The following is a 27359-nucleotide window of genomic DNA, read 5'->3' on the forward strand; positions in this document are numbered from 1 at the left end:
TCTGCTAGTGTGTCTTGTCATGCCTCCACCTCTGGCACCCTCTATACTTTAGCTGCGTTTCCACTATGCAGTCCGAGAGGCTGGGGTAGCTTGTGGTTGTGGAAAAAAAAGAAAAAGAAAAAAGATGGTTGTTGTGGTGTGAGGAGCAGTGATGGCTGGCATTAGGGGAGTGACTCTGGGACGCCAGTGGTCATTCTCTCTCCTCCTGGAGGTGTCGTGGGCCCAACTAGATGAAACACTGATGAAAGGAGGTTCCCATCTGATGACCCCAATGACATGTTGGTCAGCACTGCTCACTGGTCTATATAGGTATTATCGGGAATTATTCACTGAGTCTGGTCTATTTTTTTCTTTAGCACAAGTTTCTTGTGTTTACCTTAAATGTACCAACCATACAGAAACCACAAGGAGGAGATCAGGGACAACTGCAGGAGCTATACACAGGAAGGAAAATGGAGAAAGCTTTTCTTCAGAAATTTCTTTCATACCCAGAAATATCTGAGATATATTTTTTCATATCTAGGAGGATGCCAGTCATGCACATAAGTTTAATGTTCTGGCTCAAACAGGAAACAGCTGGTGAGTCACATGATTTTAATGTTGCCAAAGTGGTTTCCATTCCCTCTTAATGTTGCATCAGGTCTTCTTTGAAACAGGCTTAAGCCACCTCAAACTCTTGTTTTGATTTTTTTTTTTCAAATTTTACCATTTCCATTCACCCTTTCTTATTCACCTTTTCTAGATACCAGTCAAAAAACTGCGATATCAACTAGGCAATTATTCATTAGGTTTCGGTAAAAAAAAAAAACTGCTTGGTTCGACATAGTAAAATACAACTTTTCAGAATCCTGTACTTTCTTCACAAATTGCCAGTGTGTCATCAGTTTCAGGGACATTGTAATTGCAATGTAAAATGGCATAGCATGTTGTTTTTTTTAGCCTCAGCTTACCTCTGTCATAACAAATACAGCATATCACACTTGTGTTTCTTATTAAAAGCTTTATTTAATTTATTTAAACAAAGTTGCTTTCAAATTTTCTGATTTTAACAATATCATCCACATAATATATCTCCAAAAATGACATTTGGTAGAAAGAAAAAAGAACACTGTAAGTTGTTTTTACAATTTTATGGGTGATCTCACATTGTACTGGGAGTTTAATAGCACTTTTTTTTACTCTTGCTGATCACTCTATTAGTGCTTTATAATATGAGCTGCATTTACGCGGTGCAGAGATGAGCATTTGTGGGGTTCAGTATTTTGCTTCCACATAACGGACTTCAGGAGCCGGGGATCAAGCCCCCAACCTTCCAATCAGTGGACCACATTGCCCACCCTCCAAACCACAGCTGCTCTGTCACATTTTAAGTCAGAAACTCGTCTCGAAAAGGAAAGAGACAAAAACATCAGCTTGCCCTCAGATTCCCCTTTTCCATGGATTCCATGTTGTCTTCAGGTGCTGCTGTTTCACTGCTGCAGAAAGGAACAAAGGTATTTCAACATTACTTATTTTACAGTTTTTTGATAGTATGTCCAAACTGCAGCATTAAATAAAACACCAATTAATATAGTTTCTCTCTTCTTTAATAGCCAACTGTTATTAGAATACTGATTGTTTTTTTTTCCTGTTTAACCTATTCACTAGATGTCAACAGGAGTCCACGTGTGTTCTATTCTTTATATTACATTCAACATCCCAACTAATACTGCATTAATAACGTTCAGTATCAGCTATCGTATGCATTATGTGATGCCAGTGGTGGCTGATTATGAATGCTCTCCTAGAATTAATTAAGAAAAACTAGAGAAGCCCTTGACTGGAGGTTTCTGGGGGAATTTGGGCTTACAAATAACAGAATGTGACTTGTCACTTTCAATTACATTCAGCACTCAACAACAACTGAGGTACCCGTGCTTTACAACCTTCTAATCTGCTGAGGGTAATATTTGACCCTTTACTTCATTTATCTGACAGCTTATGACACCACATACTTTTCAAAACCCAACGTCGAAAATGTATGTAACTGAGGAAATATTGTGCAACTTGCTGAAGATTGAATCTTACACAGAAGAAGCAATGGTTTATTTTCGCTCAATAAGGAATTCCCCTTCGCGTTAAAGTACCAATGTTTCCTCACGAATGTGTAAATTTGACGAACCAAACATTGTTAGGGGCACTGTGGGTTGTGTTTTTTTTTTTTTAAGTTTCTGGATCAACAAGTGACAAAATTAGCAAAGTATGTGTCAGCTTTGGGTCTTGTTTGGGAGATGGGAGCCCATTACACCTGCAAAAGGCCTACAACCCAGAGAAATTCTTGCACCGTCTCGCAAGCATTGTTCTTTTCTCAGATTTTCAATTATATTTAGTCTCGAGGACCAATTGGGAATTAAAAATGTATTCATCTAACATTATTCTGTTGTGGAGGCCATTTTATTTTCATTTTCAGGTTCTGTGGGAATAGTTTAGGGCAAGTTCTTCCAGATTTTGCTGGCATTTTATTGAATTTATTTCTTCCTTCTTTGAGGGAAATCCTCTCCATGCCTCTGGCTGCAACATGACAAACACAAAGCCTGATCCATTCATCCTCATGCACAACATTGGGAGAGGTCTCATAGTGCAAGATTTAAGGAGGAATATGCATACATCTGCAAGAGCCTACAAATGAATAAGGTCTGACATGATAAAAGTGAGTGGAGAGCTCAAGTATCTTTTTTGTGGTACTCCTTTCCCTTATTCAGTTAAAAAACTGCCCAAAAATGAAAATGTCATACACTAACTGTGCTTAGAATTTTGAAAATAATCATCTGTGACTTGAGCAGCTTCTCTTTGTCTTGCTGAGCTAGTCCCAGTAACAGAACTTCTGACGAAACTTATTTCACTGTGCTGTAACTGTAATAAAAAAGGACAAATAAAATGTCTTTCGTACCTTGGCGCTTCATACTTCCTCTGCCTGTACGTGTGCTTCTTCTTCGTAATGCGGAGAAGCAGAAAATCACATATGAATACTGCCTGTTGAATAAAGTTTTCACAGAATCACACACAATCCTGAGCAGTTTTTAAAGAAGATTCCAATATAAACAGTACTTACAGCACCCATTAATGCCAGTCCTGCACCGAGATTGGTGGCTGTTGGTAAAATTGCGAACTTTCCAGCCTATGACAAAAGTTTTTCAAGCAAGAAGAGACCTGAGAAGTTTTCTTTCAGTCGTATGACACATCTTTCCTGACATTTGCTTTACAAAGAGGAGAGAAATGTGTCCAAAAACACATTGTGGGGGTAAACCAGGAACTGACAAATATCTGTTGTTTTTCATTTTTCACCATAATGCTTCAGCAATATTTCAAGCACTGACCTGAAAGAAAACTACATACCTGTCCATACACCATTATGTTCAGTTTTATGCCGTAAACTTTATACAGCGTACGATAACTTTCGCTGTCAGCATTCTTAAAATATCGAGTGTGCCTATTGGAAACAAGGAAAAAATGGAGACACATCTTTAACACATTGACTCCCAAGTCACGTAAAACTACGTTTTTACTGCCCATGCGTTGGCTCCCAAATGGTAAAAATACGTTTTTACGGTTTTTTTATGGATTCTGAATCTATACATTCTAATGCACATTCTGTGTGATTTTTGTAATTATGTGATGAACAGAACTGACATAGATGGCAGTCAAAAACTGGTGTCATCATCTGGACATTTTGATCACTACGCCAATGGCTTTGCGTCAGCTCAAGAACATTTTTGATAATAGGGGTGGGCGATATGGGCAAAAAAAAATATCTCGATATTTTTTAGGATTTTCACGATAAAGATATTTTGACGTTATTTAAAAAAAAAATTTAAATTTGCATTAAGATCACAATAAAATGAACACAAGCATGCAAGTCTAAGCACACACGGCCGGTAGGACCTACAGTGAAACTGCGAATGGCTCATTAAATCAGTTATGGTTCCTTTGATCGCTCTACCGTTACTTGGATAATTGTGGCAATTCTAGAGCTAATACATGCAAAACGAGCGCTGACCTTCGGGGATGCGTGCATTTATCAGATCAAAAACCCATGCGGGGTGCCTCTCGGGGTGCCGCGGCCGCTTTGGTGACTCTAGATAACAGCGAGCTGTTTCTCAGGCTACTTCTCCCTCCGGAGAGGGAGCCTGAGAAACGGCTACCACATCCAAGGAAGGCAGCAGGCGCGCAAATTACCCACTCCCGACTCGGGGAGCCGGTAGTGACGAAAAATAACAATACAGGACTCTTTCAATTCTTTAACAGGGATCAATTGAAGGGCAAGTCTGGTGCCAGCAGCCGCGGTAATTCCAGCTCCAATAGCGTATCTTAAAGTTGCTGCAGTTAAAAAGCTCGTAGTTGGATCTCGTGATCGAGCTGACGGTAGCTCGCCTCGCGGCGGACCACCGTCTGTCCCAGCCCCTGCCTCTCGGCGCCCCCTCGATGCTCTTAGCTGAGTGTCCCGCGGGGTCCGAAGCGTTTACTTTGAAAAAATTAGAGTGTTCAAAGCAGGGCGTGGCGTCGTGGTAAGGGCAGAGGACCACTGGCGCCGCACTTTATTGATTTTTGGCGATTGAAAAAAAAAAATATATATATATATATATATATATATCTCGATATTGCAAAATTACTCATCGTCAAAACAACATTCACGATAATTTCGCAAACGATACATATCGCCCACCCCTATTTGATAACGCTGCATTGATTGTTGTGCATTTCCGCATTTTGTCCAATCGCACGTGTCGGTTTCCAGAGGGTGGCGGTAAAGTAACATAAACAAACAACAAGAAGGAGAAGAAGACACGCGACAAGTCTAAGGAGGCGGTCTTATGAACAGGTTAGCTTTGCAACATGTGACACGACGCAAATCCTCTGACCCGGATATGTAAGTATCTAAAGTGCGACAGGCTGAAAGAGCGCACGTTTCACAAAAGCCCCGATCTCTCAGTTTGTTGTTGATTTTGGTGGATACCCGCCTTGGTTTAGCTAAGGCTAGCTCGCTAATGGCGGCACCTAGAGACACGCAGTTTTGACCCACAAAGAGTTTAAAGTCTCAGCTTTCAAACGAGCCATAACATGTTTCAGTGGCCCTATCACATAATATGCTGTGACTGTACAAAAAACGTCAAAAAATGGTTTAGAACGCTGGGAGTCTACGACATAATTCCGTAAACACCGCCGGTATTCAATGTGTTAAGTAATTTAAGCCAATTTATGCCTTTGATAACCCTCTTAAGCCTTTTCTCTTTTAAAAACTTATGGAGGGGGATCATAAATCATTACATGTCTATGCAAAATGTCAACAAAAATGGTGTGTTTGTCTCACCTAAAGTTAAATCCCATTGTGATGGACTTGTTGGAGATGCTGCGGTCCAAGCGAATAAAGCTATACTGAGGATTACAGACATCTTTGTCGAGGTCACAGTCCCATTTTATCATAATACCAAGGGAGGCACCCTGAAAAACAACATAATGATCTCCTTGGAATTTCTTTTTTTGCAAACACTTAAACATGATCGCACAAGTATGTTTGTGTGTGCAAACAATTATGGAAAAATTACAGCTCAACTCTGTATGCAGAGTCAGTGAGACTTGTGTTTAAATGTGTGCAACTCACAGGGAGTTATTAGCTAAAATTCCTTAAACTCTTGACATTAAACTGGTGAAAGTGTGATACTAACTAATGTGGCTATGTCCTTGAAGTCGAACCCAGCCCTCTTGGTAATGTCTCCCAGCCTAAAGATGGGGCAGTAGGGGTGACGCTCCTCATCGTATCGGCATTTCTTCAAATAGGACTCATCAGTTATGTCGAGAACGTTGCACCTTACAGTTAAGAAACGCACAGTCGTTAAAGGGCTTGCGCTACTTAATGTACGTTAAAGTTTCTAGTTGACCGAACATTTGAACTGACAATTTGTGCTCAGCTTGAAGAGGAGGGCTTACTTCGAAAATGTGAACTTTGGAAATTGGATGAAGTTCTTGATGTATATGGTGAAGTTTTCGGCCGATGTCAGCAATGGTTTGCTGTGAAAAAGAATATGTACACATATTTGTTCGAATAAAGATTTGTGCGGCAGTTTACACACACACACATACATGTATGTATGTATGTAAATATATATATATATATATATATATATATATATATATATTTATATTATGGCATGCCGTTCAGGAAATTAATCTTTGAATATATGGAGTGAACCTTGGATATAATGAATGAAACTTTGAACATATGGAGTGAAATTTTGAATTCACGGAACACTCTGCTGTGTGTAGAGGTCTTTATGTACCTCTTTATGGTTAGTTAGATATAGTTTTCAGTTGATTTAATGAAGGTAAAACACAGTGAATGGCCTGCAGAGGGTTCCGTTAATAGTTCTGCTTTTTTTATGAAGGAGATGCCCTGTTACCAGGGCTCATCATAGCTGCACTGATATATAGAACATGATCTACAGTATACATTTCTATTCACTTTATTGAGAGCCCTCATCTAGTTTTAAATTAAGCCTAAATATTCTTACCTCTTGTGTCTTGGTCCCTTTTGTGTGTACTGCCGGAGATTGTACACAGGAGCTGTATTGGGGCGCTCCTGAGAGGTGGAGGGTATGCACAGGTTGACCTGATAAGCAGTTGCCTGGCCTGTTGTTTTAGACCTGACACAGTTAAAAATTGAGCATACTTCTTCGTCAGAAGAACGAGCAGGGTATTGGGCAGGGGTATTGGGTGGATGTTGGCACGCATTCGCCAGTGTATTTATCATGTCCTCATTGCTTAATATTGCTGCAACTACATTGCGTGCGGCCTGACTCATTGTCATTCGCTTTCACACACTGTTACACAAGATGGCAGCATGCACTGCCGTAAAGTCTGACGTCAGTAAAGTTTCATTCAATATATTCAAGGTTTCATTCAAAGGTTCACTCCAAATATTCAAGGTTCACTCCATATATTCAAAGTTTCATTCAATATATTCAAGGTTCACTCCATATATTCAAGGTTCACTCCATATATTCAAGTTTCACTCCATATATTCAAGGCTGACTCCATATATTCAAGGTTTCATTCAAAGGTTCACTCCATATATTCAAGGTTGACTCCATATATTCAAAGTTTCATTCAATATATTCAAGGTTCATTCAATATATTCAAGGTTCACTCCATATATTCAAAGTTTCATTCAATATATTCAAGTTTCACTCCATGTATTCAAGGTTTCACTCCATATATTCAAGGTTCACTCCATATATTCAAGGTTCACTCCATATATTCAAAGTTTCATTCAATATATTCAAGGTTCACTCCATATATTCAAGGTTGACTCCATATATTCAAGTTTCACTCCATATATTCAAGGTTTCACTCCATATATTCAAGGTTCACTCCATATATTCAAGGTTCACTCCATATATTCAAAGTTTCATTCAATATATTCAAGGTTCACTCCATATATTCAAGGTTGACTCCATATATTCAAGGTTTCACTCCATATATTGGAGGTTCACTCCATATATTCAAGGTTCACTCCATATATTCAAAGTTTCATTCAATATATTCAAGGTTCACTCCATATATTCAAGGTTCACTCCATATATTCAAGGTTCACTCCATATATTCAAAGTTTCATTCAATATATTCAAGGTTCACTCCATATATTCAAGGTTGACTCCATATATTCAAGTTTCACTCCATATATTCAAGGTTTCACTCCATATATTCAAGGTTCACTCCATATATTCAAAGTTTCATTCAATATATTCAAGGTTCACTCCATATATTCAAGGTTTCCTCCATATATTCAAAGTTTCATTCAATATATTCAAGGTTCACTCCATATATTCAAGGTTCACTCCATATATTCAAAGTTTCATTCAATATATTCAAGGTTCACTCCATATATTCAAGGTTTCCTCCATATATTCAAAGTTTCATTCAATATATTCAAGGTTCACTCCATATATTCAAAGTTTCATTCAATATATTCAAGGTTCACTCCATATATTCAAGGTTCACTCCATATATTCAAAGTTTCATTCAATATATTCAAGGTTCACTCCATATATTCAAGGTTGACTCCATATATTCAAGTTTCACTCCATATATTCAAGGTTTCACTCCATATATTCAAGGTTCACTCCATATATTCAAAGTTTCATTCAATATATTCAAGGTTCACTCCATATATTCAAGGTTCACTCCATATATTCAAGGTTCATTCAATATATTCAAGGTTCACTCCATATATTCAAGGTTTCCTCCATATATTCAAGGTTCACTCCATATATTCAAGGTTCACTCCATATATTCAAGGTTCATTCAATATATTCAAGGTTGACTCCATATATTCAAGTTTCACTCCATATATTCAAGGTTTCACTCCATATATTCAAGGTTCACTCCATATATTCAAAGTTTCATTTAATATATTCAAGTTTCACTCCATATATTCAAGGTTGACTCCATATATTCAAGGTTTCACTCCATATATTCAAGTTTCACTCCATATATTCAAGGTTTCACTCCATATATTCAAGTTTCACTCCATATATTCAAGGTTGACTCCATATATTCAAGGTTCATTCAATATATTAAAGGTTCCCTCCATATATTCAAAGTTTCATTCAATATATTCAAGTTTCACTCCATATATTCAAGGTTGACTCCATATATTCAAGTTTCACTCCATATATTCAAGGTTGACTCCATATATTCAAGGTTCATTCAATATATTAAAGGTTTCCTCCATATATTCAAAGTTTCATTCAATATATTCAAGTTTCATTCAATATATTCAAGGTTCCCTCCATATATTCAAAGTTTCATTCAATATATTCAAGTTTCACTCCATATATTCAAGGTTCACTCCATATAGTCAAAGTTTCATTCAATATATTCAAGTTTCACTCCATATATTCAAGGTTCACTCCATATAGTCAAAGTTTCATTCAATATATTCAAAGTTTCATCAATATATTAGAGGTTCAATCAATATATTCAAGTTTCACTCCATATATTCAAGGTTCCCTCCATATATTCAAAGTTTCATTCAATATATTCAAGTTTCACTCCATATATTCAAGGTTGACTCCATATATTCAAGGTTCACTCCATATATTCAAAGTTTCATTCAATATATTCAAGGTTCACTCCATATATTCAAGGTTCACTCCATATATTCAAGGTTCACTCCATATATTCAAAGTTTCATTCAATATATTCAAGGTTCACTCCATATATTCAAGGTTGACTCCATATATTCATGTTTCACTCCATATATTCAAGGTTTCACTCCATATATTCAAGGTTCACTCCATATATTCAAAGTTTCATTCAATATATTCAAGGTTCACTCCATATATTCAAGGTTCATTCAATATATTAAAGGTTCCCTCCATATATTCAAAGTTTCATTCAATATATTCAAGTTTCACTCCATATATTCAAGGTTGACTCCATATATTCAAGTTTCACTCCATATATTCAAGGTTGACTCCATATATTCAAGGTTCATTCAATATATTAAAGGTTCCCTCCATATATTCAAAGTTTCATTCAATATATTCAAGTTTCACTCCATATATTCAAGGTTGACTCCATATATTCAAGTTTCACTCCATATATTCAAGGTTGACTCCAAATATTCAAGGTTCATTCAATATATTAAAGGTTCCCTCCATATATTCAAAGTTTCATTCAATATATTCAAGTTTCACTCCATATATTCAAGGTTGACTCCATATATTCAAGTTTCACTCCATATATTCAAGGTTGACTCCATATATTCAAGGTTCATTCAATATATTAAAGGTTTCCTCCATATATTCAAAGTTTCATTCAATATATTCAAGGTTCACTCCATATATTCAAGGTTCACTCCATGTATTCAAGGTTCACTCCATGTATTCAAGGTTCACTCCATGTATTCAAGGTTCACTCCATGTATTCAAGGTTCACTCCATATATTCAAAGTTTCATTCAATATATTCAAGGTTCACTCCATATATTCAAGGTTCACTCCATGTATTCAAGGTTCACTCCATGTATTCAAGGTTCACTCCATGTATTCAAGGTTCACTCCATGTATTCAAGGTTCACTCCATGTATTCAAGGTTCACTCCATATATTCAAAGTTTCATTCAATATATTCAAGGTTCACTCCATATATTCAAGGTTGACTCCATATATTCAAGGTTCACTCCATATATTCAAAGTTTCATTCAATATATTCAAGGTTCACTCCATATATTCAAGGTTCACTCCATATATTCAAGGTTCACTCCATATATTCAAAGTTTCATTCAATATATTCAAGGTTCACTCCATATATTCAAGGTTCACTCCATATATTCAAGGTTTCCTCCATATATTCAAAGTTTCATTCAATATATTCAAGTTTCACTCCATATATTCAAGGTTTCCTCCATATATTCAAAGTTTCATTCAATATATTCAAGGTTCACTCCATATATTCAAGGTTCACTCCATATATTCAAGGTTCACTCCATATATTCAAGTTTCACTCCATATATTCAAGGTTCACTCCATATATTCAAGGTTCATTCAATATATTCAAGGTTCACTCCATATATTCAAAGTTTCATTCAATATATTCAAGGTTCACTCCATATATTCAAGTTTCACTCCATATATTCAAGGTTCACTCCATATATTCAAGGTTCACTCCATATATTCAAGGTTCATTCAATATATTCAAGGTTCACTCCATATATTCAAGGTTTCCTCCATATATTCAAAGTTTCATTCAATATATTCAAGTTTCACTCCATATATTCAAGGTTTCCTCCATATATTCAAAGTTTCATTCAATATATTCAAGGTTCACTCCATATATTCAAAGTTTCATTCAATATATTCAAGGTTCACTCCATATATTCAAGGTTGACTCCATATATTCAAGGTTCATTCAATATATTAAAGGTTCACTCCATATATTCAAGGTTCCCTCCATATATTCAAAGTTTCATTCAATATATTCAAGTTTCACTCCATATATTCAAGGTTTCCTCCATATATTCAAAGTTTCATTCAATATATTCAAGGTTCACTCCATATATTCAAAGTTTCATTCAATATATTCAAGGTTCACTCCATATATTCAAGGTTGACTCCATATATTCAAGGTTCATTCAATATATTAAAGGTTTCCTCCATATATTCAAAGTTTCATTCAATATATTCAAGGTTCCCTCCATATATTCAAAGTTTCATTCAATATATTCAAGTTTCACTCCATATATTCAAGGTTGACTCCATATATTCAAGGTTCATTCAATATATTAAAGGTTTCCTCCATATATTCAAAGTTTCATTCAATATATTCAAGGTTCACTCCATATATTCAAGGTTCACTCCATGTATTCAAGGTTCACTCCATGTATTCAAGGTTCACTCCATGTATTCAAGGTTCACTCCATGTATTCAAGGTTCACTCCATATATTCAAAGTTTCATTCAATATATTCAAGGTTCACTCCATATATTCAAGGTTCACTCCATGTATTCAAGGTTCACTCCATGTATTCAAGGTTCACTCCATGTATTCAAGGTTCACTCCATGTATTCAAGGTTCACTCCATATATTCAAAGTTTCATTCAATATATTCAAGGTTCACTCCATATATTCAAGGTTGACTCCATATATTCAAGGTTCACTCCATATATTCAAAGTTTCATTCAATATATTCAAGGTTCACTCCATATATTCAAGGTTCACTCCATATATTCAAGGTTCACTCCATATATTCAAAGTTTCATTCAATATATTCAAGGTTCACTCCATATATTCAAGGTTGACTCCATATATTCAAGTTTCACTCCATATATTCAAGGTTTCACTCCATATATTCAAGGTTCACTCCATATATTCAAAGTTTCATTCAATATATTCAAGGTTCACTCCATATATTCAAGGTTCACTCCATATATTCAAGGTTTCCTCCATATATTCAAAGTTTCATTCAATATATTCAAGGTTCACTCCATATATTCAAGGTTCACTCCATATATTCAAGGTTCACTCCATATATTCAAGTTTCACTCCATATATTCAAGGTTCACTCCATATATTCAAGGTTCATTCAATATATTCAAGGTTCACTCCATATATTCAAAGTTTCATTCAATATATTCAAGGTTCACTCCATATATTCAAGTTTCACTCCATATATTCAAGGTTCACTCCATATATTCAAGGTTCACTCCATATATTCAAGGTTCATTCAATATATTCAAGGTTCACTCCATATATTCAAGGTTTCCTCCATATATTCAAAGTTTCATTCAATATATTCAAGTTTCACTCCATATATTCAAGGTTTCCTCCATATATTCAAAGTTTCATTCAATATATTCAAGGTTCACTCCATATATTCAAAGTTTCATTCAATATATTCAAGGTTCACTCCATATATTCAAGGTTGACTCCATATATTCAAGGTTCATTCAATATATTAAAGGTTCACTCCATATATTCAAGGTTTCCTCCATATATTCAAAGTTTCATTCAATATATTCAAGTTTCACTCCATATATTCAAGGTTTCCTCCATATATTCAAAGTTTCATTCAATATATTCAAGGTTCACTCCATATATTCAAAGTTTCATTCAATATATTCAAGGTTCACTCCATATATTCAAGGTTGACTCCATATATTCAAGTTTCACTCCATATATTCAAGGTTTCACTCCATATATTCAAGGTTCACTCCATATATTCAAAGTTTCATTCAATATATTCAAGGTTCACTCCATATATTCAAGGTTCACTCCATATATTCAAGGTTCATTCAATATATTCAAGGTTCACTCCATATATTCAAGGTTTCCTCCATATATTCAAAGTTTCATTCAATATATTCAAGTTTCACTCCATATATTCAAGGTTGACTCCATATATTCAAGGTTTCACTCCATATATTCAAGTTTCACTCCATATATTCAAGGTTGACTCCATATATTCAAGGTTCATTCAATATATTAAAGGTTCCCTCCATATATTCAAAGTTTCATTCAATATATTCAAGTTTCACTTCATATATTCAAGGTTGACTCCATATATTCAAGTTTCACTCCATATATTCAAGGTTGACTCCATATATTCAAGGTTCATTCAATATATTAAAGGTTTCCTCCATATATTCAAAGTTTCATTCAATATATTCAAGTTTCACTCCATATATTCAAGGTTGACTCCATATATTCAAGGTTTCACTCCATATATTCAAGTTTCACTCCATATATTCAAGGTTGACTCCATATATTCAAGGTTCATTCAATATATTAAAGGTTCCCTCCATATATTCAAAGTTTCATTCAATATATTCAAGTTTCACTCCATATATTCAAGGTTGACTCCATATATTCAAGTTTCACTCCATATATTCAAGGTTGACTCCATATATTCAAGGTTCATTCAATATATTAAAGGTTTCCTCCATATATTCAAAGTTTCATTCAATATATTCAAGTTTCATTCAATATATTCAAGGTTCCCTCCATATATTCAAAGTTTCATTCAATATATTCAAGGTTCACTCCATATATTCAAAGTTTCATTCAATATATTCAAGTTTCACTCCATATATTCAAGGTTCACTCCATATAGTCAAAGTTTCATTCAATATATTCAAGGTTTCCTCCATATATTCAAAGTTTCATTCAATATATTCAAGTTTCACTCCATATATTCAAGGTTGACTCCATATATTCAAGGTTCACTCCATATATTCAAAGTTTCATTCAATATATTCAAGGTTCACTCCATATATTCAAGGTTCACTCCATATATTCAAGGTTCACTCCATATATTCAAAGTTTCATTCAATATATTCAAGTTTCACTCCATATATTCAATGTTGACTCCATATATTCAAGGTTCACTCCATATATTCAAAGTTTCATTCAATATATTCAAGGTTCACTCCATATATTCAAAGTTTCATTCAATATATTCAAGGTTCACTCCATATATTCAAGGTTGACTCCATATATTCAAGTTTCACTCCATATATTCAAGGTTTCACTCCATATATTCAAGGTTCACTCCATATATTCAAAGTTTCATTCAATATATTCAAGGTTCACTCCATATATTCAAGGTTTCCTCCATATATTCAAAGTTTCATTCAATATATTCAAGTTTCACTCCATATATTCAAGGTTGACTCCATATATTCAAGGTTCACTCCATATATTCAAAGTTTCATTCAATATATTCAAGGTTCACTCCATATATTCAAGGTTCACTCCATATATTCAAGGTTCACTCCATATATTCAAAGTTTCATTCAATATATTCAAGTTTCACTCCATATATTCAATGTTGACTCCATATATTCAAGGTTCACTCCATATATTCAAAGTTTCATTCAATATATTCAAGGTTCACTCCATATATTCAAAGTTTCATTCAATATATTCAAGGTTCACTCCATATATTCAAGGTTGACTCCATATATTCAAGTTTCACTCCATATATTCAAGGTTTCACTCCATATATTCAAGGTTCACTCCATATATTCAAAGTTTCATTCAATATATTCAAGGTTCACTCCATATATTCAAGGTTTCCTCCATATATTCAAAGTTTCATTCAATATATTCAAGTTTCACTCCATATATTCAAGGTTGACTCCATATATTCAAGGTTTCACTCCATATATTCAAGGTTCACTCCATATATTCAAAGTTTCATTCAATATATTCAAGGTTCACTCCATATATTCAAGGTTTCCTCCATATATTCAAAGTTTCATTCAATATATTCAAGTTTCACTCCATATATTCAAGGTTGACTCCATATATTCAAGTTTCACTCCATATATTCAAGGTTGACTCCATATATTCAAGGTTCATTCAATATATTAAAGGTTCCCTCCATATATTCAAAGTTTCATTCAATATATTCAAGTTTCACTCCATATATTCAAGGTTGACTCCATATATTCAAGTTTCACTCCATATATTCAAGGTTGACTCCATATATTCAAGGTTCATTCAATATATTAAAGGTTTCCTCCATATATTCAAAGTTTCATTCAATATATTCAAGGTTCCCTCCATATATTCAAAGTTTCATTCAATATATTCAAGGTTCACTCCATATATTCAAGGTTCACTCCATGTATTCAAGGTTCACTCCATGTATTCAAGGTTCACTCCATATATTCAAAGTTTCATTCAATATATTCAAGGTTCACTCCATATATTCAAGGTTGACTCCATATATTCAAGGTTCACTCCATATATTCAAAGTTTCATTCAATATATTCAAGGTTCACTCCATATATTCAAGGTTGACTCCATATATTCAAGTTTCACTCCATATATTCAAGGTTCACTCCATATATTCAAAGTTTCATTCAATATATTCAAGGTTCACTCCATATATCCATATATTCAAGGTTCACTCCATATATTCAAGGTTCACTCCATATATTCAAGTTTCACTCCATATATTCAAGGTTCACTCCATATATTCAAAGTTTCATTCAATATATTCAAGTTTCACTCCATATATTCAAGGTTTCCTCCATATATTCAAAATTTCATTCAATATATTCAAGGTTCACTCCATATATTCAAGGTTCACTCCATATATTCAAGGTTCACTCCATATATTCAAGTTTCACTCCATATATTCAAGGTTCACTCCATATATTCAAGGTTCACTCCATATATTCAAGGTTCATTCAATATATTCAAGGTTCACTCCATATATTCAAAGTTTCATTCAATATATTCAAGGTTCACTCCATATATTCAAGTTTCACTCCATATATTCAAGGTTCACTCCATATATTCAAGGTTCACTCCATATATTCAAGGTTCATTCAATATATTCAAGGTTCACTCCATATATTCAAGGTTTCCTCCATATATTCAAAGTTTCATTCAATATATTCAAGGTTCACTCCATATATTCAAAGTTTCATTCAATATATTCAAGGTTCACTCCATATATTCAAGGTTCACTCCATATATTCAAAGTTTCATTCAATATATTCAAGGTTCACTCCATATATTCAAGGTTGACTCCATATATTCAAGTTTCACTCCATATATTCAAGGTTTCACTCCATATATTCAAGGTTCACTCCATATATTCAAAGTTTCATTCAATATATTCAAGGTTCACTCCATATATTCAAGGTTCACTCCATATATTCAAGGTTTCCTCCATATATTCAAAGTTTCATTCAATATATTCAAGTTTCACTCCATATATTCAAGGTTGACTCCATATATTCAAGGTTTCACTCCATATATTCAAGTTTCACTCCATATATTCAAGGTTGACTCCATATATTCAAGGTTCACTCCATATATTCAAGGTTTCCTCCATATATTCAAAGTTTCATTCAATATATTCAAGTTTCACTCCATATATTCAAGGTTGACTCCATATATTCAAGGTTTCACTCCATATATTCAAGTTTCACTCCATATATTCAAGGTTGACTCCATATATTCAAGGTTCATTCAATATATTAAAGGTTCCCTCCATATATTCAAAGTTTCATTCAATATATTCAAGTTTCACTCCATATATTCAAGGTTGACTCCATATATTCAAGTTTCACTCCATATATTCAAGGTTGACTCCATATATTCAAGGTTCATTCAATATATTAAAGGTTTCCTCCATATATTCAAAGTTTCATTCAATATATTCAAGTTTCATTCAATATATTCAAGGTTCCCTCCATATATTCAAAGTTTCATTCAATATATTCAAGGTTCACTCCATATATTCAAAGTTTCATTCAATATATTCAAGTTTCACTCCATATATTCAAGGTTCACTCCATATAGTCAAAGTTTCATTCAATATATTCAAGGTTTCCTCCATATATTCAAAGTTTCATCAATATATTCAAGGTTCAATCAATATATTCAAGTTTCACTCCATATATTCAAGGTTTCCTCCATACATTCAAAGTTTCATTCAATATATTCAAGGTTCATTCAATATATTCAAGGTTCCCTCCATATATTCAAGGTTCCCTCCATATATTCAAAGTTCCATTCAATATATTCAAGGTTGACTCCATATATTCAAGGTTCATTCAATATATTCAAGGTTCACTCCATATATTCAAGGTTTCCTCCATATATTCAAAGTTTCATTCAATATATTCAAGTTTCACTCCATATATTCAAGGTTCACTCCATATAGTCAAAGTTTCATTCAATATATTCAAGGTTTCCTCCATATATTCAAAGTTTCATCAATATATTCAAGGTTCAATCAATATATTCAAGTTTCACTCCATATATTCAAGGTTGACTCCATATATTTAAGGTTGACTCCATATATTCAAGGTTTCCTCCATATATTCAAAGTTTCATTCAATATATTCAAGTTTCACTCCATATATTCAAGTTTCACTCCATATATTCAAGGTTGACTCCATATATTCAAGGTTCATTCAATATATTAAAGGTTTCCTCCATATATTCAAAGTTTCATTCAATATATTCAAGGTTCATTCAATATATTCAAGGTTCCCTCCATATATTCAAAGTTTCATTCAATATATTCAAGTTTCACTCCATGTATTCAAGGTTGACTCCGTATATTCAAGGTTTCACTCCATATATTCAAGGTTCACTCCATATATTCAAGGTTCACTCCATATATTCAAAGTTTCATTCAATATGTTCAAGGTTCACTCCATATATTCAAGGTTTCCTCCATATATTCAAAGTTTCATTCAATATGTTCAAGGTTTCACTCCATATATTCAAGGTTTCCTCCATATATTCAAAGTTTCATTCAATATATTCAAGGTTCACTCCATATATTCAAGGTTTCCTCCATATATTCAAAGTTTCATTCAATATATTCAAGTTTCACTCCATATATTCAAGGTTGACTCCATATATTCAAGGTTCATTCAATATATTCAAGGTTCACTCCATATATTCAAGGTTTCCTCCATATATTCAAAGTTTCATTCAATATATTCAAGTTTCACTCCATATATTCAAGGTTGACTCCATATATTCAAGGTTTCACTCCATATATTCAAGTTTCACTCCATATATTCAAGGTTGACTCCATATATTCAAAGTTTCATTCAATATATTCAAGGTTCACTCCATATATTCAAAGTTTCATTCAATATATTCAAGTTTCACTCCATATATTCAAGGTTCACTCCATATAGTCAAAGTTACATTCAATATATTCAAGGTTTCCTCCATATATTCAAAGTTTCATTCAATATATTCAAGGTTCAATCAATATATTCAAGGTTGACTCCATATATTCAAGGTTCAATCAATATATTCAAGGTTCATTCAATATATTCAAAGGTTCACTCCATATAATCAAAGTTTCATTCAATATATTCAAGGTTCCCTCCATATATTCAAAGTTTCATTCAATATATTCAAGGTTCCCGCCATATATTCAAAGTTTCATTCAATATATTCAAGGTTTCCTCCATATATTCAAGGTTTCCTCCATATATTCAAAGTTTCATCAATATATTCAAGGTTCAATCAATATATTCAAGGTTCATTCAATATATTCAAGGTTCCCTCCATATATTCAAAGTTTCATTCAATATATTCAAGGTTCAATCAATATATTCAAGGTTGACTCCATATATTTAAGGTTCATTCAATATATTCAAGGTTCCCTCCATATATTCAAAGTTTCATTCAATATATTCAAGGTTCAATCAATATATTCAAGGTTGACTCCATATATTTAAGGTTCATTCAATATATTCAAGGTTCCCTCCATATATTCAAAGTTTCATTCAATATATTCAAAGGTTCACTCCATATAATCAAAGTTTCATTCAATATATTCAAGGTTCAATCAATATATTCAAAGTTTCATTCCATATATTCAAGATTAATTTCCGGAACGGCATGCCAATGTATATATAAATATATATATGAGCATATCATGCGTATATTAAACATTACTCCTTACCGTGGTTTGGAATTTGTTTCAATGGGACACCAGCTGAAAATTTCACAGGTACCATTGGAGTTTTCATCCGTTTGTAAGCATCGTCCTGTCATCACACCTAAAAACAACCAGCACAGCAAGACAGCATGAAGTCATCCAGTTTATCCCTCATTAATTCCTTTCAAATCATAAATGAATCAACTAAAATAATCTGACATGAAACAGATGTCAGATTATTACCCCAAAAGAGTAATAGCAACTTGCTATTACTCTTTTGGGGTAATAATCTGACATCTGTCTTTCAAGGGTAAGGGTTTTTATTGATGTATACTGCATTACTATTGACTTATGGTGGAATTTCAAGCAGACACAGTATAACACAGCGGACTATTTCTTGTTGTCATTATATGAGTCACTGCACTCTCGGCTATGTTGGTTAGGCACAAGTATCAGCCCTTACAAATAGAAAGATTAATAGAGAAGCCAGTTCACCAACGCTCTCACTGGCCACAGTGAGTTTTGTTTCTAAAAGAAAGATTCATTTCTCAAAAGAGAAACAGACCTGTGACGATGTGTTCAGCGACAATGTGAGAACAACTCGGCTTAAGGACCACAAAAACTTAGCCTCCAACTTTAAAGATGTTGATCAGACCATTGGTTTCACTGTTGTGATGGAGCGACATCACATTTTCAGGATTACTCACCATGACCTGCCACTACCATCTCCCCCTTTTTACAGTCCTCATCGCCTCTGCAGAGGCCATCCAGCACTCGGGGGCTCTGGGAACCGATGCCACAGAAAAAAAGGCAGAGGTTTTCTCAGTTTTGTTTTATTGTTGCAGTACGAAAATGGTACGTTGAACTATTCACATTTTAGCTTTGAAGGCTAAATAAGGTTCTCATGTTATAATGAAATATCATAGAGCATACAAGTTCTGGATTTCACATTTCTAACTAATTTGGCTTCCAATTTTTATTTATTAGGTATTCATTTCTAGTTAGTATTTTACAATTATGACTTTGTGACTTACTGGCTTTTAACCTGTTGTTTTGAAAATTATTTTCATATTTATAATCTTTGGCAAAAAATATGGAATCACTGTTTCTGGAGGACTTTCTATTCATTTTATTGCATAGGAAATAAAGAAACAGAAATATCCAATTTCAATTTAGAGCTTTGTAAAACACACCTAGAAAAATAAAATAAAATGTTGTGGTTATAAGAACTTCCTTCCAAAGAAAAAAAAGTAAAAGTAAAAGTAAAAGAAAAAAAAGGAACCTCATGATTTGCATTTTTCTTTTAATCATCTATTAAATACAAGCTAGCACCAGACTCACAGACAGGAAACATGGTCCCTGCAACAGTGCTGTCCATTAAAATAATGGAAATTCTTATAAAACACCATCAAGAAGGCAATCTAAGTGTGGCCGAAGATGTAGTTCTCAGCTGTGCCTAAATTTTGCAGCAAGTACAAACACACTGGGAAAGTTGTAAAAGGGAAACATACAGATAGACCAAAGAAGACAACAAAGTGTCGGGACAGACAACTCAAAGCAACATGCAGGAAAACTGAAAATGTACAACAAAAGAAATGAGAAGCAAATGGGCAAAGACACGGGTCAATGTCTGTAAATGAACTGTAGGAAAACAGGTGAAGGTAATAATGCCAAGTACACCCAACACAGCCAAATGTAAACCATGGCTAACACTTAAACAGAAGAAAACAAGGTCACTGTTTATAACAACAAGGTTTTTAAAGATAGAATCAAGTTTTGATAAATTTAAAATAAACACTTAATTCATGTAAATGAGCACTTTGCTTGCTTGTTTCCTCCGTTTTCATAACAACACCGCAAACATCACACTGGCAACACCAGCTTCTTTTACTGAGATTACCAGAGTCAAGTTTATACTAGAGCGCCCTCTGCTGGATCACAAGGCTACTTCTATTCGTTCGACGTATCTTTCAATACAAATGATAGGCTGAAGCACATGCAGATGGTCATTTTTTTCATTTAAAAAAAGAATACTGATATTCGACGTTTCCCTAGATCCGAGTGAATGTTCGACCTTCGAAAAAAAAGAAACAACCTTTGTTCAAGTCCTGTGGAAACTATAAAAATGACTGCCTGAAGACAACAAGCATATTTCCAAGGTTATGATATGGGGTTGCATATCAGCTGACGTATCTCTAAAGTAAATGTACATGTGAATGTACATTTTCACGTTCCATCCATCTATAGCGTCCCGTCACAGAGCAAACTGTTAAAACCATTCTTCAGTAAAGACATATCAAGTAAACTGTAATGGCCACCTAACAGTCTGGATCGTACTCTGTTTGAAAATGTACGGTGGCAATTTCAAAAAATGCCTCCAAAAAATCCAGCTTATGCATTCAGATGAGCTATGAGTTCTGTGATTTTGTTGGTTACTAATATTATATTTATTTCCTCAAAAAAAAAAAAAAATTACCTTTTTTCTCCAGCTATGTTTAGCTGTTAAATGGAACAGTCTCTGGCAAAATAAAACAGCAAAGTTAACCTCCAAAGAGTGATGATTCTATATTTTTTACTGGTTCATATATACTAGCAGATTAAAATCTTTCTCTTTTTTTTTAAATCTAAATATAGCCATACAAAAAGGTTAGTTTACATTAGTCTGATGGTTTTGGTAGTGACTATGTGGTCTGAGCCTGGTGGCCGCATCACTGATAACAAACATAAAATTAAGCTTTGGGTTGTATGTATATTGACATGTCTTTGCTCCTTTGTAATAGTGAAGCCGCTGAAAACCTCTGTATTGACAAGGTCAGAACAGGGGCGTCCCTGTTTATCTTCAAGAAACTCTTCAGAGAGCATCTCCTATCCTTGCACTTACCCTGCACTTCCCTACACCCTCTACTGCACTTTCTGTACTTCCCTCTATACCTGCACTAGTCTGATAAGTGGTTTCCTTCTACGTAGCTTATTGTTAGCTTTGATGTTAGTGGCAATGTTATATCCTCATTTGTAAGTCACTTTGGATAAAAGCGCCTGCATAAACATATTAGGCATATTTGGAGCACGCGTCATGTCACTGAAATGCTACAGCTCAAGTGTTGCAGGCCCTCCTGGTGGGAACATCAGCATATACAAGAGCAGGCTATTCCTCTTGGCTGCTGGCAGTGATGCACGAAACTAAGAGAGGCTGGGTTTACATACCACAAACCGTCAGAATGATTGCTGCATAAGATGTGGTTGAAAAAAATGAGAAGACACGCACACTCATTGGAAGCAGACAGATGTGTGTAAGGCTTCGTTAAAAGTAACAAATCTTTTGTAACAACTTGTCACTGAGGGAAGAAAAGCAGACCAGTGCTCAAGTCTGTAATGGCTGTGCAACCATAGGAGCCATTTGCTGTCAAACTACAGAAGCAGAAAAGTAGCTACATGTCAGCCAGTGGGAAAACCGCAAGTAAAAGTTAATCTCTGTGAGTTATTGCACTAAACAGCCAAAGCGCTAACACCAAAGATCATTTATGAGTGTTTGACAGTGAGTTTGTATTGTTTTATATGCATAATGCCAAAAGTTTCTTTTGTGTCAGACCTGCAATTCCAAGTATGCAAACAACGGCAAAATCAGCATGTGATCAGGGACTGTTTCTACTGCTATGCGTCAAATGTGCAGATAATTATGAGTAAAGGGCAAGAATATTCATTTCGACGTGTCCCGTCACATTTTTTTCTTATATATACAAACAAGTTGCTCTACTGGGGTTCGTTTCACAAAGCAGGTTCAACAAACTCTGAGTCTATTCCTGAACTCTGAGTTGTTGAGTTTTTGGTTCCAGAAACGCTGATTTGAGTGCGTTTAGTCAACTCTGAGTAGTTTCACCTTGAGTTTAACGTGTGCGCCACAACTTCGGTGGGTTCTTATGGGTTAAAAAGCCAGCATCAGTGGAGCCCCAATTCGACGAGTCACCATGGCAACGGGGAAGAGGAGGGGCTACGTTTTTCACCAACCTCGAATTGGAAATTTTAATTCGCTCATACGGTGAGTTTCAACACGTTTTTAGAAATAAGTGCAACACCGCTGTAGCAACAAAAGCAGAAGTTTAAATGTAGTCCTTTGTAATCACAATAATATTACAGGGGAAAACTGCTTGAATGTTAGCCCATTTATTTATTTAATTTAGGTGCAATCCCGCGGGGGAGAAGCGCACTTGGCAGCAGTTTAAGATGAAATATAAAAACATTGTTCAAACAGGTGAGACCTCGGCATGGAGGTACCTCAATTTGATCATGTTTTACTCTGTAAAATAAATATTAAGTGGCTATTTCACTGTGCAGTTGTTTCATCCCCATAATGCTGTTTTCACACACATAAATGTCTTCTACGGTGGCCGACACGTGCAAACGCGTTGCAAACGCGTTGCAAACGGCGAAACAAATCCAACAGTAAAACGCTGCAAGAGAAAAATGTGGCAGTCACAAAAACGACCGGAGCACACGCGCTGCAAACCCCAAAACACATGCAAGAGAGAAACGCTGCAAACATCAAAACACATGCAAGAAAAAAATGCGCTGCAAACATCAAAACACAACGGAAGTTCGCCAGGCCACTAGGCGGTCTCGACCTGTGATATAGGGGATCAACTATGGGAGATCTACCATATTAATGAAAGAGAAGAAAGTCAAAAGGTACGTTGTCATTTATGTCTTTTTTAAACACTTGGCCGTAATCTTTTACTTTATTATAGAAAAGAAGCGGAGTTATGTTGCTATAATAGTAGTCTGTTACTACGGTAACTGACCGAGAGGTTAAGTTAGCTCCCTTCAGCCCCTTTCACACTGAGGCCCGCTACCTTAGCGGATCCAATTGCACCTTTTACCCGCGTCGAGCAATGTGAACGCTTGGCGTGTCAGGGTGACCCGTGTCGCCTGAAGCCGAGTTCAGGGGGCGTTGCCTAGTGGCAGAGCGTCACACGAAACACATAAAATGCTGGGCGTGTACATTACGTAGTCACAAGCCATGCGTCGGAGGTAGGGTTAAATACAGAGTGGCTTCCTCCCCAGATGGCGTGGCACATGTCAAAATATGGCCAGTCCAATCGCCCTCTGCCACTCCTGCCGTTGTGGTCATTAACAGCATGGAACTTTTTCCTCATGGCTTTCAGTTTGTTGGTCACCTGCGTCTTGCTGCGTGGGAAACCGCGCTCTCCCATCTTTCTCGCCAGCCCTTCCAGCAGAGGTCCATCTTTCTCCGTCCCCGAAATGTGGCGGTAAATAACGTCCTCTGCTCGGAGGCTGAGGAGCCCGCGGACCTCCTTGTCTCCCCAGTTGGCCATCTTCAAAAATGTCTCGAACTTGAAGTAAAACAGAGTGTCAATTGCTTTCACACCAAACTCGGCTCGGCAAAAAGACTAGGGTCCGACGCGGGTCGAAAGGCGAGTCGAGTTGACACGCCAGCCTGGGTCGTCAGTGTGAACGCAACAGCGGACACGCTAAATTCGCGGATTAAACGCGGGTTATTCCTCAGTGTGAAAGGGGCTTTTGTGAAACAGGCTAGAGTTACCCCCTCTTTCTCGGGGGTTTGAGTTACCTCCCTCTGTTAAAAAGTAAAACTCAGAGTTTTCCTCATTTCAGGGTTAATAAACTCAGTTTTCACTAAACCTGCTTTGTGAAACGGACCTCCAGTCAGTGATTTATATGTGAGTCCAAATACAAACCCATTCTTACCTCAGCACAGTATCCTAGCTTCTGGTTTGGCGTCTCTATAAAACTGGTTACGACAAACAGAACCGCTTCACCCTATATGTGTGGAGAAAACGCTGTGAATTGGTAATTGTATGGATATCATATGATGATGGTCTGTCTGCTGCCTCATTGTGTCCCTCCTTAAGTCCGCAGAGTGTGGTTTAAGGCCACTTGATTCTGCTCCTTTCTGCAGACTCAATTTTACAGCACAGTCAATTTGGAACATATCAGAATATTATTTATTTATTGGCAAGAGGGCAAAAGAATGACACCCATTGGCTTTTATTGTTGGAAAAGAAATACGTTCGTGCTATTCTCACAAATGGTTTTCGAAAAAGCCTGACTTCACATAGATGGAAACAGATTGTAAATCCATCGACCTGCTACTTATTTTGTGTAAGCGCCGCTATTCTTTTAACTCCTAGAAGGCTTTTGGCAAAACATGTTTGTTGTTTCTTAATTCATTCAAGTATTTAAGTGTATTTAAAGAACAACAAAATAGGACAAGAGGCATTATCCGCAATCTGACCGCGTAGCAGAGATCCTGCCCTTATGTTCTGAATGGTTCTGCCTTGAAGACTACTGCTGTCCTTTCCTCTCTACAGTAGCTGCTTCTGCTAACTTTTCCTGAGAAATTTCTCAGATCGCGCCGAGAGAATATGAAGCACTGGAGCACTAGTTTTTCTAAGAAACAGCATGCAGTCAACTAAATGTGCTCTGCTGCTCCTGTCTGCCGATCAACAGAAGAGATAGAGAAAGACTTGTGCCTGTTGTTTCCTGTAAGCGACGTAGGCGGCCGAAAGCTAATCTAGATTTAAATTTATGGAGAGAAAGCCTGTGTGGATTGGGGCTAAAACCAGGAGAAGACCCGAAATTCTAGGATGCCATATGTATTTTGAGCCTGAATGGTGCAGATATTTCACTTTTTAGGAAGGCAACACACTGTTAGACTTTAAGAAGGAAATACAAACCTAAGATCTAAGATAAGATAGACCTTTATTCCTTCTACAAGGGGAAATTCGAAGCTCACAGTGGCCAAAGTTTGTTGTTTGCTGTCGTTTTAAAGTTAGAAATATAACTTGCAAATTATTTAGTTTCGAAGACGTAGTTAGGTGTGACTGTCTGGATTTGTAGAAGGACCCCCCCCCCACATTCAGAAAATGCAATAGATGTTTCTGGTATGGTGAACAAATTCTTTAGTATCAGAGGGACACTCAGCTAATTCTTGTAAAACGTGAACAAGTGTTTGTTTTCACCTGTGGCGGGATGACGTAGTCCTCGGGTCCCCACACCACAGGACCAGATTCAGTGGTGTTTGTCATCGAGACTCCCTTCAACTTGGTCATGATAGTGCTCTGCATGTTCAAATCGGTCTCCTGGTAGCCCTTCTTGGTTAAGAAAACCCAGCTTTGAATAAAAGCACAAGTGCGTAGCATTTTCAATACCTTGCAATGTAGCACATCTGTTTTTGTGGAATAAGGTTAGTTTGCTTTCTCTTTCACCCAGCCTTTGAACTGCTTGCAGTTGGATTTCGTTCTAAACCACAAGGTAGCTTCATTTTATGAGAGGGGAAGAGAAGGTTACAAAACATTTCAAATTGAGCACACAACTCCTAAACTAAGTGTGACCCCCACTCAAAACCCCAAAGAGTGAACTGAACATCAGAGAGTACCTAGTCCTGTCATTGTGAGCACATAAAAAGTCTTTAGCAAAGCTACCAAATTATCATCATCATAATTATCATTATCTTAGAAATGATATTAGGAAGTGTAGGCATATATTTATATAGGTGTATTGTAGTTAGGATATTTACAAACTGAAGAGTAGTTAAAAAGGGGTGGGAAACTTAAAAAAAAAGTATTGTACTTCTTCCCATTCCTTTTTCGAACAATGTATGTATTAGATGTGATTGGATTTTTTAATTGCTCTTTTTCTTTCTTTTGTATGTACAAATAGTTACATACATTTTCTTTTTTATACATGTTCGAAAATAAAAACATCTATCTTTCTATCAGCCGACTATCTATTCAGCCAAAACCTATGCAGCACCAACTGTATAGAGAACCCCACGCGTTATTAAACTAATATCATGATTTGTTACCTATCAGAATGAGGACTTCAAATTCAGATTTGCTTACCATATGTATCCGAGGATAGATAACTGAAGAAGTCTGTACAAGAGCCCAATTCTTCTATTTTCTGCGACGACGTATTTTTTTGTCCCATAGTTGAGTAAGGATAGGAAAGGTCTGCTCCAGGAGCCCCCAGCCATCATGCAGCCGCGCGCAGACAGCACAGTGAGAATGAAACCAACTCCAGACCTGAAGGATGTTTATTTCTCCTACGTTTCACAGCACTTTCAAACCTACACATCCAGCGGAAGGTAGGCTAAAGCTGCCTGTTTGTCCTTTCGCTTAACTTCTTTCGCTTTTTTTTTTTACCGTCATCATCTCGGCATCCAGTGATGATTTTCCGACTTATCAAAAGACAGAGTTCGTTCTGTGGTGAAAACGGGCAAACTCTGTGGCGTGATCTTTGTGCCACCAGGTTGAGCGCGCAGTGAGGGCACAGATCTATCTGAAGGAACAATAATTTTAAGCGTGTGCGTATGAATCTCACACACGCTCGCCAGTGTTCGAATTATCCACCGGGC

The 27359-nt window shown here is 35.8% G+C and overlaps 1 protein-coding gene across 1 annotated transcript; it reads right to left on the minus strand.

The window, feature by feature from the left end:
* Window positions 1–1035: 1035 nt before the first annotated feature.
* LOC142388521 (P2X purinoceptor 5-like) lies at window positions 1036–27258 on the minus strand. Its single transcript, XM_075473881.1, has 12 exons — window positions 26845–27258; window positions 25963–26113; window positions 24689–24760; window positions 19675–19750; window positions 18992–19088; window positions 5965–6045; window positions 5703–5844; window positions 5348–5478; window positions 3376–3469; window positions 3092–3157; window positions 2930–3012; window positions 1036–1475 (listed from the first exon to the last, which is right to left on the minus strand). The coding sequence occupies exons 1-12, from the start codon at window positions 26979–26981 to the stop codon at window positions 1409–1411; spliced, it is 1197 nt and encodes a 398-aa protein (XP_075329996.1). The 5' UTR covers window positions 26982–27258; the 3' UTR covers window positions 1036–1408.
* Between the last annotated feature and the right edge of the window lie 101 nt (window positions 27259–27359).

This window comes from Odontesthes bonariensis, chromosome 9, assembly GCF_027942865.1.
Source record: "Odontesthes bonariensis isolate fOdoBon6 chromosome 9, fOdoBon6.hap1, whole genome shotgun sequence".
In the NCBI taxonomy this organism is placed as follows: Eukaryota; Metazoa; Chordata; class Actinopteri; order Atheriniformes; family Atherinopsidae; genus Odontesthes; species Odontesthes bonariensis.